The sequence below is a fragment of the Pristiophorus japonicus genome, unplaced genomic scaffold (genome assembly GCF_044704955.1).
Source record: "Pristiophorus japonicus isolate sPriJap1 unplaced genomic scaffold, sPriJap1.hap1 HAP1_SCAFFOLD_1403, whole genome shotgun sequence".
NCBI lineage: Eukaryota > Metazoa > Chordata > Chondrichthyes > Pristiophoridae > Pristiophorus > Pristiophorus japonicus.
Genome location: NW_027251075.1, coordinates 30643 through 50303, shown reverse-complemented (window position 1 = coordinate 50303; position 19661 = coordinate 30643). Strand labels below are relative to the sequence as shown.

General features: G+C 58.4%; 1 protein-coding gene across 1 annotated transcript in view; it reads right to left on the bottom strand.

The window, feature by feature from the left end:
• Positions 1-19338: 19338 nt before the first annotated feature.
• The window catches only part of LOC139242642 (peptidyl-prolyl cis-trans isomerase FKBP2-like), a 3118-nt gene continuing 2795 nt past the window's right edge, over positions 19339-19661 (bottom strand). The window contains exons 3-4 of the mRNA XM_070870446.1: positions 19647-19653; positions 19339-19549 (exon numbers count right to left, since the gene is read on the bottom strand). Coding sequence (XP_070726547.1) covers positions 19439-19549; positions 19647-19653 — 118 coding nt within the window. The 3' untranslated portion in view covers positions 19339-19438. The remainder of the gene's footprint in view (positions 19550-19646; positions 19654-19661) is intronic.

Here is a 19661-nt window from a genome sequence, read left to right as displayed (position 1 = left end):
CAACATTATACTCCATCTGCCAAGTTTTTGCCCACTCACTTAGCCAGTCTGTGTCCTTTTTACGGGTTTTGTGTATCCTTCTCGCACATTGCTTTTCCTCCCATCTTTGTATCGTCAGCAAATTTGGCTACGGTACACTCGGTCCCTTCTCCCAAGTCGTTAATATAGATTGTAAATAGTTGGGGTCCCAGCTATGGCCGGGGGGGGTGGGAGGGAGATGTGGGAGGGAGCTGGTGTGGCCCGAAGGTTTCTGAGGCGTAAAATGCTCAGCTGGTGAAAGGTGGGGTGTAACATGGGAGGCCCACTTTATCTAATGCCTCTTTCTCCCTCTCTCTCTCTCTCTCTCCCTCCTCGCTCCCTCTCTTCCCCCCCCTAGGACTTTGTGAAGGAGCTGTTGGAGCGGATACGCGGGATGCAGAAACTGAGCACGCCCCAGAAGTACAGCCCGCACCAGGCAAAGTGAGGGGCTGGCGGAGACGGCCAGGGGGACAGCTGTACCCCCCCCCAGGGGCAAGCGCGCGGGGGAGGAGGAGGAGGAGGAGGGGGGAAATGGGGAAAGCGTGTGGGGGTAGAACGGGCCTGGGAAGGGATAACGGTGAGGGCAGAGGGGGGGGGGGGGGAACAGGGGTCAACTCGACCACAAGCCCCGCGGGTCTGGGGTCATGGTGCAGGGAGGAGGGAGCGGTGGCTGGTGGAGTCTTTCTGTGCATCTCTCCCCCGGGAAGGGGACATTTTAGCGTCTGACGGAGAACGAGGGGGTGACGATTTCAGCCCCTTTGGGTTCAAATCCCCTCCTGTTGTTCCCCTGTGCGCGTTGTGTGTGTGTGTGTCTGGTGAGGTGGCGTTAATTTTATTAAAGTGTAAAACTGGTGGTTGATTTTTTTTTTTACATATATGAAAATGAATTAAAATGTTGTTTTTTTAAAATTAAAATAAAGCGAGTGTGGATGGGAAGACATACCCGCCCCCGCGCCGATCTTTTGCTATTTCTCCGTCGTTTTTAAGTTCCTTCAACGCCGTTGTGGCCAAAAAAAAAAGCCTTTGAGCCCAGAGTTTTCAAAGATCTCCGAGGGGGCGAGACATTGCTCACTCTACCCCCAGGCAGCAGGGGGCCAAGCGGAGGCCTGGGGCCTACATATCCGAATCTAGGCAAACTGAAGCTTGGGGCCTGCGCATCCGAATCCAGGCTGGGCCAAAGCCTGGGGCCTGCATTTCCAAATCTAGGCAAACTGAAGCCTGAGGCCTACAGATCCAAATCTAGGCAAACTGAAGCCTGGGGCCTGCATTTCCAAATCTAGGCAAACTGAAGCCTGAGGCCTACAGATCTAAATCTAGGCAAACTGAAGCCTGGGGCCTGCATTTCCAAATCTAGGCAAACTGAAGCCTGAGGCCTACAGATCTAAATCTAGGCAAACTGAAGCCTGGGGCCTGCATTTCCAAATCTAGGCAAACTGAAGCCTGAGGCCTACAGATCCAAATCTAGGCAAACTGAAGCCTGGGGCCTACAGATCCAAATCTAGGCTGGGCCAAAACCTGGGGCCTACAGATCCAAATCTAGGCAAACTGAAGCCGGGGCCTACAGATCCAAAACGATTAAGGGGAGGAGGTGGGGGCGCGAAAGCGCGGCGATACGGCCTCTTGTAGCATCGCCAGTTTGATCAATATTTACCTGCGTGTTTGTTTTAAGAAAAAGTAAAATGTATATAAAAAAAAAATAACCTGCCTTTGCTCGTGTACCCAGTCAATGTCTCCGGGTGAAAGTTGCTCGAGAGTGTGACGCTTAGAGCTTCAATCTTGAGGTTGATTTCCCGCTCCCGAGTCTTGCCCAGACTGGAGGCCTCCCTCTCCGGTGATCCCCACAAACACATACACACACACACACAGAGCAGGAAAGGCCCAGGCTCCCTCCCCGGCCTGTGCTGTGTCACCTGATCTCACCCAGGCCTAAAATTGGACTCGGTCGGTATCTCTGGGTGACGGAGAAGGGAGGTGGTTCCTCAGCCGATCACCCTCCTGTATGGCTCAGAGACACGGACCATGTACAGTAGGCACCTCACCCCCAGCACCCAGCTCATGGTCTACAGGGCTGTAGTGATACCCGCCCTCCTGTATGGCTCAGAGACACGGACCATGTACAGTAGGCACCTCACCCCCAGCACCCAGCTCATGGTCTACAGGGCTGTAGTGATACCCGCCCTCCTGTATGGCTCAGAGACACGGACCATGTACAGTAGGCACCTCACCCCCAGCACCCAGCTCATGGTCTACAGGGCTGTAGTGATACCCGCCCTCCTGTATGGCTCAGAGACATGGACCATGTACAGTAGACACCTCAAGTCGCTGGAGAAATACCACCAACGCTGTCTCCGCAAGATCCTGCAAATCCCCCGGGAGGACAGACGCACCAACGTTAGCGTCCTCGACCAGGCCAACATCCCCAGCATCGAAGCACTGACCCACACTCGACCAGCTCCGCTGGGCAGGGCCACATTGTCCGCATGTCCCCCAGACACGAGACTCCCCAAAGCAAGCGCTCTACTCGGAACTCCTTCACGGCAAACGGGCCAAAGGTGGGGCAGAGGAAACGTTACAAGGGACCACCCTCAAAGCCTCCCTGATAAAGTGCAACATCCCCCACCCACACCTGGGAGTCCCTGGGCCCAAAGACCAGTCCGCCCCTAAGTGGAGGAAGTGCATCCGGGAGGGCGCTGAGCACCTCGAGTCTCGTCGCCGAGAGCATGCAGAGACCAAGCGCAGGCAGCGGAAGGAGCGTGCGGCAAACCTGTCCCACCCTCCCCTTCCCTCAACCACTGTCTGTCCCACCCTCCCCTTCCCTCAACCACTGTCTGTCCCACCCTCCCCTTCCCTCAACCACTGTCTGTCCCACCCTCCCCTTCCCTCAACCACTGTCTGTCCCACCTGTGACAGGGACTGTGGCTCCCGTATTGGACTGTTCAGCCACCTAAGGACTCGTGTTAAGATGACTCCTGCCATGCGGGAGGGGTGTGTGTGTGTGTGTGTGTGTGTGTGGTGGGGTAAGGACGTTGGCTGCGATGTGTGAAGCACACCATGGCCAAACAGCGTACCTCACCACCTAGATGCAGGTGAAGGACGGTAGTTTGAGGAGGGGCGGGTGGGGGGGGGTAGGGAAGGGTAACCGATAGTCCTAGAACGTTGTGCACCGCACTTTCGGAAGGACCTGAAGCCGCTGGAGAAGAGATTGGCCGGAATGAGGGTTCCAGTGATGAGGGACTGGAGTTACGTGGAGAGACTGGAGAAGCCGGGGTTGTTCTCCTTGGAGCAGAGAAGGTTGAGAGGAGATTTGATCGAGGTGTTCACAATCCAGAGGGGTCTGGACAGAGTAGAGAGAGAGAAACTGTTCCCATTGGTGGAAGGGTGGAGAACCAGAGGGACACAGATTGAAGGCGATGGGCTGAAGAACCAAAGGCGACTCGAGGGGAAACGTTTTTACGCAGCGAGTGGTTAGGATCGGGAATGCGCTGCCTGAGAGGGCGGTGGAGACAGACTCAATCGTGGCTTTCAAAAGGGAGTTGGATAAGTCCCTGAAGGAAAAACATTTGCCGGGCTCCGGGGACAGGGCGGGGGAGTGAGACTGGGCGCGAGTCAGCACGGGCTCGAGGGGCTGAATGGCCTCCCGTGCTGTAACCGCGCGTGTGTGTGTGGGAGCTTGCTGTGCGCAAATTGGCTGCCGCGTTTCCCACAATGCAGCAGTGACTGCCCCGGCAACCCACGTGACCAACGATGACAAGGGCAGGCGGCTGCTGTGATTGGCCGGTTTAAATACGGGGCCTCCCGCCAAGCAAATGGCTCTCCCCTCTCAGCTTCGCCGGGGCGAAGGGGGTGGGGGGGGGGGTTTGGGGAGCGAGCGGCGGGAGGGAGGGGATCTGACCGCGATCATAAACCACGAGCACAGCTGCTCCCGGCTCCCGCTCGGAGGCTATGCGACCGGGTGCATCAGTCACACGTACATCTGGGACCCTGGATAGAACAGAGAGAGAGAAAGGGAACTCCCATTTATACAGCTGTCTTTCACGGCCACCGGACGTCTCAAGTTGCTTCACAGCCAATGCAGTACTTTTGGAGTGTAGTCACTGTTGTAATGTGGGAAACGCCAATTTGTGCACAGCAAGCTCCCACACACAGCAACGTGGTAATGGCCCAGGCCTGGTGTTTTTTTTTAAAAGACTAACGTTGCAGGAAAAATATGATTGCACTGGAGAGGGTACAGAGGAGATTTACCAGGATGTTGCACTGGAGAGGGTACAGAGGAGATTTACCAGGATGTTGCACTGGAGAGGGTACAGAGGAGATTTACCAGGATGTGATTGCACTGGAGAGGGTACAGAGGAGATTTACCAGGATGTTGCACTAGAGAGGGTACAGAGGAGATTTACCAGGATGTTGCACTGGAGAGGGTACAGAGGAGATTTACCAGGATGTTGCACTGGAGAGGGTACAGAGGAGATTTACCAGGATGTTGCACTAGAGAGGGTACAGAGGAGATTTACCAGGATGTGATTGCACTGGAGAGGGTACAGAGGAGATTTACCAGGATGTTGCACTGGAGAGGGTACAGAGGAGATTTACCAGGATGTTGCACTGGAGAGGGTACAGAGGAGATTTACCAGGATGTTGCACTGGAGAGGGTACAGAGGAGATTTACCAGGATGTTGCACTAGAGAGGGTACAGAGGAGATTTACCAGGATGTGATTGCACTGGAGAGGGTACAGAGGAGATTTACCAGGATGTTGCACTGGAGAGGGTACAGAGGAGATTTACCAGGATGTTGCACTGGAGAGGGTACAGAGGAGATTTACCAGGATGTTGCACTGGAGAGGGTGCAGAGGAGATTTACCAGGATGTTGCACTGGAGAGGGTACAGAGGAGATTTACCAGGATGTTGCACTGGAGAGGGTACAGAGGAGATTTACCAAGATGTTGCACTGGAGAGGGTACAGAGGAGATTTACCAGGATGTTGCACTGGAGAGGGTACAGAGGAGATTTACCAGGATGTTGCACTGGAGAGGGTACAGAGGAGATATACCAGGATGTTGCACTGGAGAGGGTACAGAGGAGATTTACCAGGATGTTGCACTGGAGAGGGTACAGAGGAGATTTACCAGGATGTTGCCGGGACTGGAGATTTTAGCGATGAGGAAAGATTGGATAGGCTGGGGTTGTTTTCTTTGGAACAGAGGAGGCTGAGGGGAGAGCTGATTGAGGTGTATAAAATGATGAGGGGCCTGGATAGAGTGGATAGGATGGACCTGTTTCCCTTGGCAGAGGGGTCAACAACCAGGGGGCATAGATTTAAAGTAATTGGGGGGAGGTTTAGAGGGGATTTGAGGGGAAATGTCTTCACCCAGAGGGTGGTGGGGGTCTGGGGCGGGACTCACGGCCTGAAAGGGTGGTAGAGGCAGAAACCCTCACCACATTTAAACAGTACTTGGATGTGCACCTGAAGTGCCGTAACCTACAGGGCTACGGACCCAGAGCGGGAAAGTGGGATTAGGCCGGGTAGCTCTTGGTCAGCCGGAGCGGACACGATGGGCCGAAATGACCCCAGGACACACGTGGGGGAGATCTCCTGCCCCTCACCCAACCCCCACAATCTTCCAAATAGTGCCAGTGGGATCTTGCTATACCTCCCAGACAGGAGGCCGTTTGTGACTTCGATGGGGCGGAAATCTGCCCTGGGGGAGGGCTTCAAATTCGGGAGAATTGATTTGCAACCGCAGGGTGAAATGAGGCCGTGTTTTCAGCTCGGCGCGGGCAGGGTAAGAAGCATTCGCAGGAGGCCTGGATTGATGAGGGTCCCCTGTGGTGAGGAGGCCCTGCCATTGGCTGCCTGCAAGGCCAGAGAGCAGGTGGAAGTTTAGGCTGCCGGAGCCTATTTTTAAGACTAGGCCCCAAGGGATGGGCGGGGAGGGGGAAGGGAGAGATGTCACTGGGGCCTTCTCTGCACTGCTGGGCGAGCACCGAGACAGTCAACAACAGGGAGAGAGGGAGGGAGAGGGGAGATAGAGGGAGAGGGGGAGGGGGAGAGAGGGAGATAGAGGGAGAGGGGGAGGGGAGATAGAGGGAGAGGGGAGATAGAGGGTTAGGGGAGATAGAGGGAGATGGGGAGAGGGGGAGGGGGAGAGAGGGGGAGGGGGAGAGAGGGAGATAGAGGGAGAGAGGGAGACAGAGAGAGAGAGGGAGACAGAGAGAGACAGCGAGAGAGAGGGGGAGGGCGAGACAGAGAGGAAGCGAGAGAATAAACCTCCATTTATATAGCGCCTATCACCACCGGACGTCGCACAGCCAATGAAGTACTATCGGAGTGCGGTCACTGTTGTAATGTGGGAAACGCCAATTAGCGCACAGCAAGCTCCCACACACAGCGATGTGATAATGACCCGGATCATCTGTTTTAGTGATGTTGTTTGAGGGATAAATATTGGCCCCAGGACACCGGGGAGAACTCCCCTGCTCTTCTTCCAATAGTGGCCCCGGGATCTTTTACATCCACCCGAGAGGGCAGACGGGGCCTCGGTTTAACGTCTCATCCGAAAGACGGCCCCTCCGACAGTGCGGCGCTCCCTCAGTACTGCCCCTCCGACAGTGCGGCACTCCCTCAGTACTGCCCCTCCGACAGTGCGCCGCTCCCTCAGTACTGCCCCTCCGACAGTGCGGCACTCTCTCAGTACCGCCCCTCCGACAGTGCGGCACTCCCTCAGTACTGCCCCTCCGACACTCCCTCAGTACATCCCTCCGACAGTGCGGCGCTCCCTCAGTACTGCCCCTCCGACACTCCCTCAGTACATCCCTCCGACAGTGCGGCGCTCCCTCAGTACATCCCTCCGACAGTGCGACACTCCCTCAGTACATCCCTCCGACAGTGCGGCGCTCCCTCAGTACATCCCTCCGACAGTGCGGCGCTCCCTCAGTACATCCCTCCGACAGTGCGGCGCTCCCTCAGTACCGCCCCTCCGACAGTGCGGCGCTCCCTCAGTACTGCCCCTCCGACACTCCCTCAGTACATCCCTCCGACAGCGCGGCGCTCCCTCAGTACCGCCCCTCCGACAGTGCGGCGCTCCCTCAGTACCGCCCCTCCGACACTCCCTCAGTACCGCCCCTCCGACAGTGCGGCGCTCCCTCAGTACTGCCCCTCCGACACTCCCTCAGTACGGCCCCTCCGACAGCACCGAGGGGGAGGGCGCTGGGGGATCGATTCGCTCGGTGTCTAACTTGAGCCCCAGGCCCAGTGTCCGTGCTGCAGACACGGTGGGGGGGGGGGCCAGGCCCGCTGGGGAACCCGCCAGGGCCTGCAGGGGCCGGGGTCGTAGGTCGGCCAGGTGTGAAAGGTCGCTGTGACGCGCTGCATCCGGACGGATTTAAACGGGAGTCGGACGTGGAATCCTCCCCTCCCCCCACTTCCTGCCAGCTGAGAGAGTCACTCAAGCGTGCTTTTGTTGGAACACACCAGACTCCTGTCTCACCAGACACGCAGGCAACAGCAGCTGCCGCCTCACAGGCCCCATTAACTCCCGACACACAAGGGGCTATTTAGGCCGCAAGGGGACGATGGCCAGGGAGCCCTGTGCCAATTGGTGAATCAGCAAGCCGCCAGCGTTCCGATTCGGAGGCCGAGCCCTTGGCGCTCAAGCTGCCGACCGCCCATCTCCATGGTTACCGGGCCTACCTCTGCAGCGGGCCCAATCCGGCCCTACTCCCAAGGCCGGGCACGAGTTCTTCCGACGCCTGGTGGCTGTTGGCACACCACACGGGGCCTGGCAGAGCGAGCTCTTGGCTCAGCGGCAAGGATCGACTCCCCAGGCGACTGGAGCGCAGGCTCTGCTGCGGGCACCTGTTTGCTGATGGCGGGAAGGCCGAACCGCAAGCTCGGCGCTGGGCAGCGCCTTCGGGCGAGATGTTCTCCGCAAGATCCTGCAAATCCCCCGGGAGGACAGACGCACCAACGTTAGCGTCCTCGACCAGGCCCAACATCCCCAGCATCGAAGCACTGACCACACTCGACCAGCTCCGCTGGGCAGGGCCACATTGTCCGCATGTCCCCCCCAAGACACGAGACTCCCCAAAGCAAGCGCTCTACTCGGAACTCCTTCACGGGCAAACGGGCCAAAGGTGGGCAGAGGAAACGTTACAAGGGACCACCCTCAAAGCCCTCCCTGATACAGTGCAACATCCCCCACCCACACCTGGGAGTCCCTGGGCCCAAAGACCAGTCCGCCCTAAGTGGAGGAAGTGCATCCGGGAGGGCGCTGAGCACCTCGAGTCTCGTCGCCGAGAGCGTGCAGAGACTAAGCGCAGGCAGCGGAAGGAGCGTGCGGCAAACCTGTCCCACCCTCCCCTTCCCTCAACCACTGTCTGTCCCACCCTCCCCTTCCCTCAACCACTGTCTGTCCCACCCTCCCCTTCCCTCAACCACTGTCTGTCCCACCTGTGACAGGGACTGTGGTTCTCGTATTGGGCTGTTCAGCCACCTAAGGACTCGTGTTAAGAGTGGAAGCAAGTCTTCCTCGATTCCGAGGGGCTGCGACTCCCAAGCCCACGTCCCTCGAGCGCCATCTCCCCCGCCCCTCCCTCAACCCGACAAGACACGGGCCAGAACCCTGCACCGTACCCCCGAGTGGGAGGTGTCAGCGTTCACCACCAGAGCCCTCACAGCCAACGAAGTCCTTCCTGGTCTGTCGCCCTGGCATTGTGGCAAACCCGGCGGCCAATTTGCGCACAGCAAGCTCCCACAGAAACATCGCTGTGTACAAGTCCCTGCTTTCCAATGTAGCACCCTCCCTCCCTCCTCCTCTGTGACTGGAAACATTCTGAGGGGGCTTGACCGAGGAGATGCAGGGAGGGTGTTCCCCCCCCCCCCCCGGGGCTGGGGAGTCTAGAACCAGGGCTCACACAGTCTCAGGATAAGGGCTCGGCCATTTAGGACGGAGATCAGGAGGGATTTCTTCACTCAGAGGGGGCAGGGGGTGCATCTGTGGGATTCTCGGCCCCAGGGGGCCGCGGAGGCCGCCTTTGGGAGTCGAGGGAAATCGAGGGATCGGGCGGGGGAAGCGGAGTTGAGGTCGACGAGCAGCCGCGATCTGATTGGATGGCGGAGCAGGCTCGAGGGGCCGAATGGCCTGTTCCGAGTTGTGATGGAAGGATGTGGCCCGGTATTCTCTCTCTCCCTCCCCCGCCCCCACCGACAGACAGGGGGAGGCCATTCCTGACGAATGATTGGCCAATCTCTGGGCTCACTGGAGGCTTGGGCAGGAAGTGGGATCATTTGTCGGAGAGAGAGAGAGAGGGAGAGGGGGGGGGGATGGATCGGAGGGAGAGCAGCCTTCTTGCACAGGCTTGCTCCCAGCCTGGGGCAGCGCAGGGCCGAGATTGGATGCCCCCCGCCCCGTGTACACTCGCTGACCAGAACAGGACACTTCCTGACACACAGCCCCCCGCCCTCCCTCCCCGAGACAGTCTCAGCTCACGCACTGACCGGAAATTGCCATCCAGACCAGCTCTCAGTCACTTCACCCAGAGATTTCAGGGTCTCTCGCACACTCACTCTCTCTCTCTCTCTCTCTCTCTCGCACACACACTCACTCTCTCTCGCACACACACTCACTCTCTCTCGCGCACACACTCACTCTCTCTCGCGCACACACTCACTCTCTCTCGCGCACACACTCACTCTCTCTCGCGCACACACTCACTCTCTCTCTCGCGCGCGCACACACTCACTCTCTCTCTCGCGCGCGCACACACTCACTCTCTCTCTCTCTCTCGCGCACACACTCACTCTCTCTCTCTCTCTCGCGCACACACTCACTCTCTCTCTCTCTCTCTCGCGCACACACTCACTCTCTCTCGCACACACTCACTCTCTCTCGCACACACTCACTCTCTCTCGCACACACTCACTCTCTCTCGCACACACTCTCTCTCTCGCACACACTCACTCTCTCTCGCACACACTCACTCTCTCTCGCACACACTCACTCTCTCTCGCACACACTCACTCTCTCTCGCACACACTCACTCTCTCTCGCACACACTCACTCTCTCTCGCACACACTCACTCTCTCTCGCACACACTCACTCTCTCTCGCACACACTCACTCTCTCTCGCACACACTCACTCTCTCGCACACACTCACTCTCTCTCGCACACACTCACTCTCTCGCACACACTCACTCTCTCTCGCACACACTCACTCTCTCTCGCACACACTCACTCTCTCTCGCACACACTCACTCTCTCTCGCACACACTCACTCTCTCTCGCACACACTCACTCTCTCTCGCACACACTCACTCTCTCTCGCACACACTCACTCTCTCTCGCACACACTCACTCTCTCTCGCACACACTCACTCTCTCTCGCACACACTCACTCTCTCTCGCACACACTCACTCTCTCTCGCACACACTCACTCTCTCTCGCACACACTCACTCTCTCTCGCACACACTCACTCTCTCTCGCACACACTCACTCTCTCTCGCACACACTCACTCTCTCTCGCACACACTCACTCTCTCTCGCACACACTCACTCTCTCTCGCACACACTCACTCTCTCTCGCACACACTCACTCTCTCTCGCACACACTCACTCTCTCTCGCACACACTCACTCTCTCTCGCACACACTCACTCTCTCTCGCACACACTCACTCTCTCTCGCACACACTCACTCTCTCTCGCACACACTCACTCTCTCTCGCACACACTCACTCTCTCGCACACACTCACTCTCTCTCGCACACACTCACTCTCTCTCGCACACACTCACTCTCTCTCGCACACACTCACTCTCTCTCGCACACACTCACTCTCTCTCGCACACACTCACTCTCTCTCGCACACACTCACTCTCTCTCGCACACACTCACTCTCTCTCGCACACACTCACTCTCTCTCGCACACACTCACTCTCTCTCGCACACACTCACTCTCTCTCGCACACACTCACTCTCTCTCGCACACACTCACTCTCTCTCGCACACACTCACTCTCTCTCGCACACACTCACTCTCTCTCGCACACACTCACTCTCTCTCACACACACACACTCACTCTCTCACACACTCTCTCTCTCTCTCTCTCTCTCTCTCTCACACACACACACACACAGCGAGCTGCTGTGATGTGGAACACACTGCCGGACAGAGCGGTGAAACCGGATTCATTAGTGACTTTCAGAAGGGCACTTGGATAAATACTTGATAACGAAAGAATCTGCAGGGCTGTGGGGGAAAGAGCAAAGGACTTGCGTTTATATAGCGCCTTTCCCCACCACCGCACGTCCCACAGCGCCTCACAGTCAGTGAAGTACTATCGGAGTGCGCTCACTGTTGTCATGTGGGGAACGGCAATTTGCGCACAGCAAGCTCCCACACACAGCGATGTGATAATGACCCGAATCATCTGTTTTAGTGATGTTGGTCGAGGGATAAATATTGGCCCCAGGACACCGGGGAGAACTCCCCTGCTCTTCTTCCAATAGTGGCCCCGGGATCTTTTACATCCACCCGAGAGGGCAGACGTCTCATCCGAAAGACAGCCCCTCCGACAGTGCGGCACTCCCTCAGTACTGCCCCTCCGACAGTGCGGCGCTCCCTCAGTACCACCCCTCCGACAGTGCGGCACTCCCTCAGTACCGCCCCTCCGACAGTGCGGCACTCCCTCAGTACTGCCCCTCCGACAGTGCGGCACTCCCTCAGTACTGCCCCTCCGACAGTGCGGCACTCCCTCAGTACCGCCCCTCCGACAGTGCGGCGCTCCCTCAGTACCGCCCCTCCGACAGTGCGGCGCTCCCTCAGTACCGCCCCTCCGACAGTGCGGCACTCCCTCAGTACTGCCCCTCCGACAGTGCGGTGCTCCCTCAGTACCGCCCCTCCGACAGTGCGGCGCTCCCTCACTACCGCCCCTCCGACAGTGCGGCGCTCCCTCAGTACTGCCCCTCCGACAGTGCGGCACTCCCTCAGTACTGCCCCTCCGACAGTGCGGCACTCCCTCAGTACCGCCCCTCCAACAGTGCGGCGCTCCCTCAGTACTGCCCCTCCGACAGTGCGGCGCTCCCTCAGTACCGCCCCTCCGACAGTGCGGCACTCCCTCAGTACTGCCCCTCCGACAGTGCGGCGCTCCCTCAGTACCGCCCCTCCGACAGTGCGGCACTCCCTCAGTACTGCCCCTCCGACAGTGCGGCGCTCCCTCAGTACTGCCCCTCTGACAGTGCGGCACTCCCTCAGATTTTTGTGCTGAAGTCCCTGGAGTGGGACTTGAACCTACGACTTTCTGACTCAGGGGCGAGAGCAGGGGACAGGGGGGGGGTGGGGAGTGGGGACTGATTGGATCGCTCTCAAAGAGCCAGCACGGACTCGCTGGGCCAAATGGCCTCCTTCGGCTGTGTTCTAAGACTCTAAGCCTCCTGCAATCCCCCGATCACCTGCTGGCGAGCAAAAAGCCTGCAGAAAAATAACTCCCGGGGGCGAGGGGGAATTAAATTACATTTTATTCAACATTTTCGTCCGGCAGTTATAGAAATGTTGGGGAGTTGGGAAAGTCAGGGCCGAAAGTCGAGAATCCTCCGTCGCCCAGGGTGATTGCAGCCTCGGGTACTAGGCCGAGAAGACAGCCTGGACCTTTCCTGCTCAGTGTGGTCGAGCACATGGTGGGTTTGAGGCACTCCTGGCCCGGGGCTGTTCCTGAGCCACCAGGGAGCAGCAAGTCACTGAGTCAGTGCGACATTCAGTCACGGAGGGATAGCCGCAAAATTCAAATGACTCGGGCCCCATGTTTCAACAGGAAATGACTCGTGCTGTTGGAACTCTGTGCCGTGGGGCTGATTCAGTGTTTGAAAACTTCCTGACATCATATTCCTGGACACAATGGGTCGTACTGTCACTCCCAGGGCAGGTACAGCACGGGGTTAGATACAGAGTAAAGCTCTGGGTTACGGGTCCCACACACACTGACTCTCACTGGGGTACGGGTCCCACACACACTGACTCTCACTGGGGTACAGTCCCACACACACTGACTCTCACTGGGGTACAGTCCCACACACACTGACTCTCACTGGGGTACAGTCCCACACACACTGACTCTCACTGGGGTACAGTCCCACACACACCGACTCTCACTGGGGTACGGGTCCCACACACACTGACTCTCACCGGGGTACGGGTCCCACACACAATGACTCTCACTGGGGTACGGGTCCCACACACACTGACTCTCACTGGGGTACGGGTCCCACACACACTGACTCTCACTGGGGTACGGGTCCCACACACACTGACTCTCACTGGGGTACAGTCCCACACACACTGACTCTCACTGGGGTACAGTCCCACACACACTGACTCTCACTGGGGTACGGGTCCCACACACACTGACTCTCACTGGGGTACAGGTCCTACACACACTGACTCTCACTGGGGTACAGTCCCCCACACACTGACTCTCACTGGGGTACAGTCCCACACACACTGACTCTCACTGGGGTACAGTCCCACACACACTGACTCTCACTGGGGTACAGTCCCACACACACCGACTCTCACTGGGGTACAGTCCCACACACACTGACTCTCACTGGGGTACAGTCCCACACACACTGACTCTCACTGGGGTACAGTCCCACACACACCGACTCTCACTGGGGTACAGTCCCACACACACTGACTCTCACTGGGGTACAGTCCCACACACACTGACTCTCACTGGGGTACAGTCCCACACACACTGACTCTCACTGGGGTACAGTCCCACACACACTGACTCTCACTGGGGTACGGGTCCCACACACACTGACTCTCACTGGGGTACAGTCCCACACACTGACTCTCACTGGGGTACGGGTCCCACACACACTGACTCTCACTGGGGTACAGTCCCACACACACTGACTCTCACTGGGGTACAGTCCCACACACACTGACTCTCACTGGGGTACAGTCCCACACACACTGACTCTCACTGGGGTACAGTCCCACACACACTGACTCTCACTGGGGTACAGTCCCACACACACTGACCCTCACTGGGGTACAGTCCCACACACACTGACTCTCACTGGGGTACAGTCCCACACACACTGACTCTCACCGGGGTACGGGTCCCACACACACTGACTCTCACTGGGGTACAGTCCCACACACACTGACTCTCACCGGGGTACGGGTCCCACACACACTGACTCTCACTGGGGTACGGGTCCCACACACACTGACTCTCACCGGGGTACGGGTCCCACACACACTGACTCTCACCGGGGTACGGGTCCCACACACACTGACTCTCACCGGGGTACGGGTCCCACACACACTGACTCTCACTGGGGTACGTGTCCCACACACACTGACTCTCACTGGGGTACGGTTCCCACACACACCGACTCTCACTGGGGTACAGTCCCACACACACTGACTCTCACTGGGGTACGGGTCCCACACACACTGACTCTCACTGGGGTACAGTCCCACACACACTGACTCTCACTGGGGTACGAGTCCCACACACACTGACTCTCACTGGGGTACAGTCCCACACACACTGACTCTCACTGGGGTACAGTCCCACACACACTGACTCTCACTGGGGTACGAGTCCCACACACACTGACTCTCACTGGGGTACAGTCCCACACACACTGACTCTCACCGGGGTACGGGTCCCACACACACTGACTCTCACTGGGGTACAGTCCCACACACACTGACTCTCACCGGGGTACGGGTCCCACACACACTGACTCTCACTGGGGTACGGGTCCCACACACACTGACTCTCACCGGGGTACGGGTCCCACACACACTGACTCTCACCGGGGTACGGGTCCCACACACACTGACTCTCACCGGGGTACGGGTCCCACACACACTGACTCTCACTGGGGTACGTGTCCCACACACACTGACTCTCACTGGGGTACAGTCCCACACACACTGACTCTCACTGGGGTACAGTCCCACACACACTGACTCTCACTGGGGTACGAGTCCCACACACACTGACTCTCACTGGGGTACAGTCCCACACACACTGACTCTCACTGGGGTACAGTCCCACACACACTGACTCTCACTGGGGTACAGTCCCACACACACTGACTCTCACTGGGGTACAGTCCCACACACACTGACTCTCACTGGGGTACGGGTCCCACACACACTGACTCTCACTGGGGTACAGTCCCACACACACTGACTCTCACTGGGGTACGGGTCCCACACACACAGACTCTCACTGGGGTACAGTCCCACACACACTGACTCTCACTGGGGTACGGGTCCCACACACACTGACTCTCACTGGGGTACAGTCCCACACACACTGACTCTCACTGGGGTACAGTCCCACACACACTGACTCTCACTGGGGTACGAGTCCCACACACACTGACTCTCACTGGGGTACAGTCCCACACACACTGACTCTCACCGGGGTACGGGTCCCACACACACTGACTCTCACTGGGGTACAGTCCCACACACACTGACTCTCACCGGGGTACGGGTCCCACACACACTGACTCTCACTGGGGTACGGGTCCCACACACACTGACTCTCACCGGGGTACGGGTCCCACACACACTGACTCTCACCGGGGTACGGGTCCCACACACACTGACTCTCACCGGGGTACGGGTCCCACACACACTGACTCTCACTGGGGTACGTGTCCCACACACACTGACTCTCACTGGGGTACAGTCCCACACACACTGACTCTCACTGGGGTACAGTCCCACACACACTGACTCTCACTGGGGTACGAGTCCCACACACACTGACTCTCACTGGGGTACAGTCCCACACACACTGACTCTCACTGGGGTACAGTCCCACACACACTGACTCTCACTGGGGTACAGTCCCACACACACTGACTCTCACTGGGGTACAGTCCCACACACACTGACTCTCACTGGGGTACGGGTCCCACACACACTGACTCTCACTGGGGTACAGTCCCACACACACTGACTCTCACTGGGGTACGGGTCCCACACACACAGACTCTCACTGGGGTACAGTCCCACACACACTGACTCTCACTGGGGTACGGGTCCCACACACACTGACTCTCACTGGGGTACAGTCCCACACACACTGACTCTCACTGGGGTATGGGTTGCAATGGCTAATTGTCAATGCCTAGGATTTGTGGTGGGGGGAGTGGTGGGATTAATGGGGTGGGGGGAGGAAAGGGTATGCTTTTTTGATTCTTCCAAGAGCAGGGAAGCAAAAAAGTGTTGCATTTTACACTTCTGTGGCAATGGTGCTGTTTGGAGACGACCCCTAGCACCCAGGCTGCTGGCGAACAGTCAACACTGCCCCCTGGTGCCAGTCCAGTCAAACAACAGCCAGCAATCAACAGCAAGATACTGGGAGGGGTGCGGGGCTGGAGGAGGTTACAGAGATAGGGAGGGATGTAGGGGCTGGAGGAGGTTACAGAGATAGGGAGGGGTGTAGGGGCTGGAGGAGGTTACAGAGGTAGGGAGGGGTGTAGGGGCTGGAGGAGGTTACAGAGATAGGGAGGGGTGTAGGGGCTGGAGGGGGTTACAGAGATAGGGAGGGGTGTAGGGGCTGGAGGAGGTTACAGAGATAGGGAGGGGTGTAGGGGCTGGAGGAGGTTACAGAGATAGGGAGGGGTGTAGGGGCTGGAGGGGGTTACAGAGATAGGGAGGGGGTGTAGGAGCTGGAGGGGGTTAGAGAGATAGGGAGGGGTGTAGGGGCTTACAGAGATAGGGAGGGGTGTAGGGGCTGGAGGAGGTTACAGAGATAGGGAGGGGTGTTGGGGCTGGAGGAGGTTACAGAGGTAGGGAGGGGTGTAGGGGCTGGAGGAGGTTACAGAGATAGGGAGGGGTGTAGGGGCTGGAGGGGGTTACAGAGATAGGGAGGGGTGTAGCGGCTGGAGGAGGTTACAGAGATAGGGAGGGGTGTAGGGGCTGGAGGAGGTTACAGAGATAGGGAGGGGTGTAGGGGCTGGAGGGGGTTACAGAGATAGGGAGGGGGTGTAGGGGCTGGAGGGGGTTAGAGAGATAGGGAGGGGTGTAGGGGCTGGAGGGGGTTACAGAGATAGGGAGGGGTGTAGGGGCTGGAGGAGGTTACAGAGAGGGAGGGGTGTAGGGGCTGGAGGAGGTTACAGAGATAGGGTGGGGTGTAGGGACTGGAGGAGGTTACAGAGATAGGGAGGAGTGGAGGAGCTGGAGGAGGTTACTGAGATAGGGAGGGGTGTAGGGGCTGGAGGGGGTTACAGAGATAGGGAGGGGTGTAGGGGCTGGAGGAGGTTACAGAGATAGGGAGGGGTGTAGGGGCTGGAGGAGGTTACAGAGATAGGGAGGGGGGGGACGAGGAGGGATTTGAACACGAGGATGGAGAATTTTGAAATCGAGGCGTTGCTTAACCAGGAGCCAGTGTGGGTCAGTGAGCACAGGGGGTGATGGGTGAGTGGGACTCGGTGCGAGTTAGGACACGGGGGAGGGGCAGCAGAAGTTACAGAAGAACATAAGAATCAGGAGCAGGAGTTGGCCATTCGGCCCCTCGAGCCTGCTCCGCCATCCAATCAGGTCGCGGCTGACCTTCGACCTCAACACGACCTTTCCCGCCCGATCCCTCGATTCCCTTAATATCCAAAAATCTCCCGATCTCGGCCTCGAAGACTGAGCCTCCCACGGCCCTCTGGGGCAGAGAATTCCAAAGATTCACCCCTCTCTGAGTGAAGAAATTCCTTCTCATCTCAGTCCTAAATGGCCGAGCCCTTATCCTGAGACTGTGAGCCCTGGTTCTAGACTCCCCAGCCCCGGGGGAAACACCCTCCCTGCATCTACCCTGTCAAGCCCTGTAAGTATTGTGTGTGTTTCAATGGGATCCCCTCTCATTCTTCTAAACTCCAGAGAATATCGGCCCAGTCTGCTCAATCTCTCCTCATAGGACAATCCCCCCATCCCAGGAATCAGTCTGGTGAACCTTCGCTGCACTCCCTCTATGGCAAGTATATCCTTCCTTAGGTAAGGAGACCGACACTGTGCACAATACTCCAGGTGTGGTCTCACCAGGGCCCTGTTTCATTGCAGCAAGACGTCTTTTCTCTTATACTCAAATCCTCCTGTAATAAAGGACGAGAGTTTGGGATGAGCTGATGGTTACGGAGGGCGGCAGCTGGGAGTCCGGCCAGGAGAGCGTCAGAAAAGTCGGGAGTCCGGAGGGAGACAGAGGCAAGGGTGAGGGCTTCGGTAGCGGAAGAGCTGAGGCAGGGACAGTGATGGATTGGGGCGACGTGAGGGAGGAAGAGGTTTCGGCGAGGGAGGGGGGGAAAGACGGGATGGTGGGAAGACGGGATGGTGGGAACGACATTGGCGGGAAGGGGTACGAGACTGGGGGGGGGGGGGGGGGAGAAACGGGGCACCTTGAGTTAGATTTTAACAGGGTGGGCGAGGGTCCGAATGGCTGTGTCACCCACCCCTCCCTCAATGACGGAGGTCTGTGTCCCCACCCCCAGCCTCTCCCTCAATGACGGAGGTCCGATCCCCCTCCCCCAGCCTCTCCCTCAATGACGGAGGTCCGATCCCCCTCCCCCACCCTCTCCCTCAATGACGGAGGTCCGATACCCCTCCCCCAGCCTCTCCCTCAATGACGGAGGTCCAATCCCCCTCCCCCAGCCTCTCCCTCAATGACGGAGGTCCGATCCCCCTCCCCCAGCCTCTCCCTCAATGACGGAGGTCCGATCCCCCCTCCCCCACCCTCTCCCTCAATGACGGAGGTCCGATCCCCCTCCCCCAGCCTCTCCCTCAATGACGGAGGTCCGATCCCCCTCCCCCACCCTCTCCCTCAATGACGGAGGTCCGATACCCCCTCCCCCAGCCTCTCCCTCAATGACGGAGGTCCGATACCCCCTCCCCCAGCCTCTCCCCCAATGACGGAGGTCCGATCCCCCTCCCCCACCCTCTCCCTCAATGACGGAGGTCCGATCCCCCTCCCCCACCCTCTCCCTCAATGACGGAGGTCCGATACCCCCTCCCCCAGCCTCTCCCTCAATGACGGAGGTCCGATCCCCCTCCCCCAGCCTCTCCCTCAATGACGGAGGTCCGATACCCCCTCCCCCAGCCTCTCACTCAATGACGGAGGTCCGATCCCCCTCCCCCAGCCTCTCCCTCAATGACGGAGGTCCGATCCCCCTCCCCCAGCCTCTCCCTCAATGACGGAGGTCCGATCCCCCTCCCCCACCCTCTCCTTTAACGACGGAGGTCCGATATCCGCCCCCCCCCCAACCCGGTTTTATCGAGTAACTGTGACAGCAGACATTCGATGTCAAGGAGCATTTGTTTATTGCGTGGGGACCTTCCCCTCCCTCGAGGGAGGGGGGGGGGGGGGAAGGGGGAAAAGGGTCGCCCTTCTCCTCCTGCCCCTCCTACAAATCGCTCCGCCGTTCAATCTTCAGCAGCTCCACCTCGAAGATCAGGGTCGCTCCACCTGGAAAGGCGTCGTGCAAGGGAAAGAGGGAGAGGGAGGTTAGAGTGAGCTATCGGAAAACCCCTCTCCGGCACATCACCCACTCCCTCCCTCCCTTCCCCGGATCCCAGCGCCCGCTCTTCCCGCCCCGGAAAATCCCAACCGGCTATTGAACTGCAGGG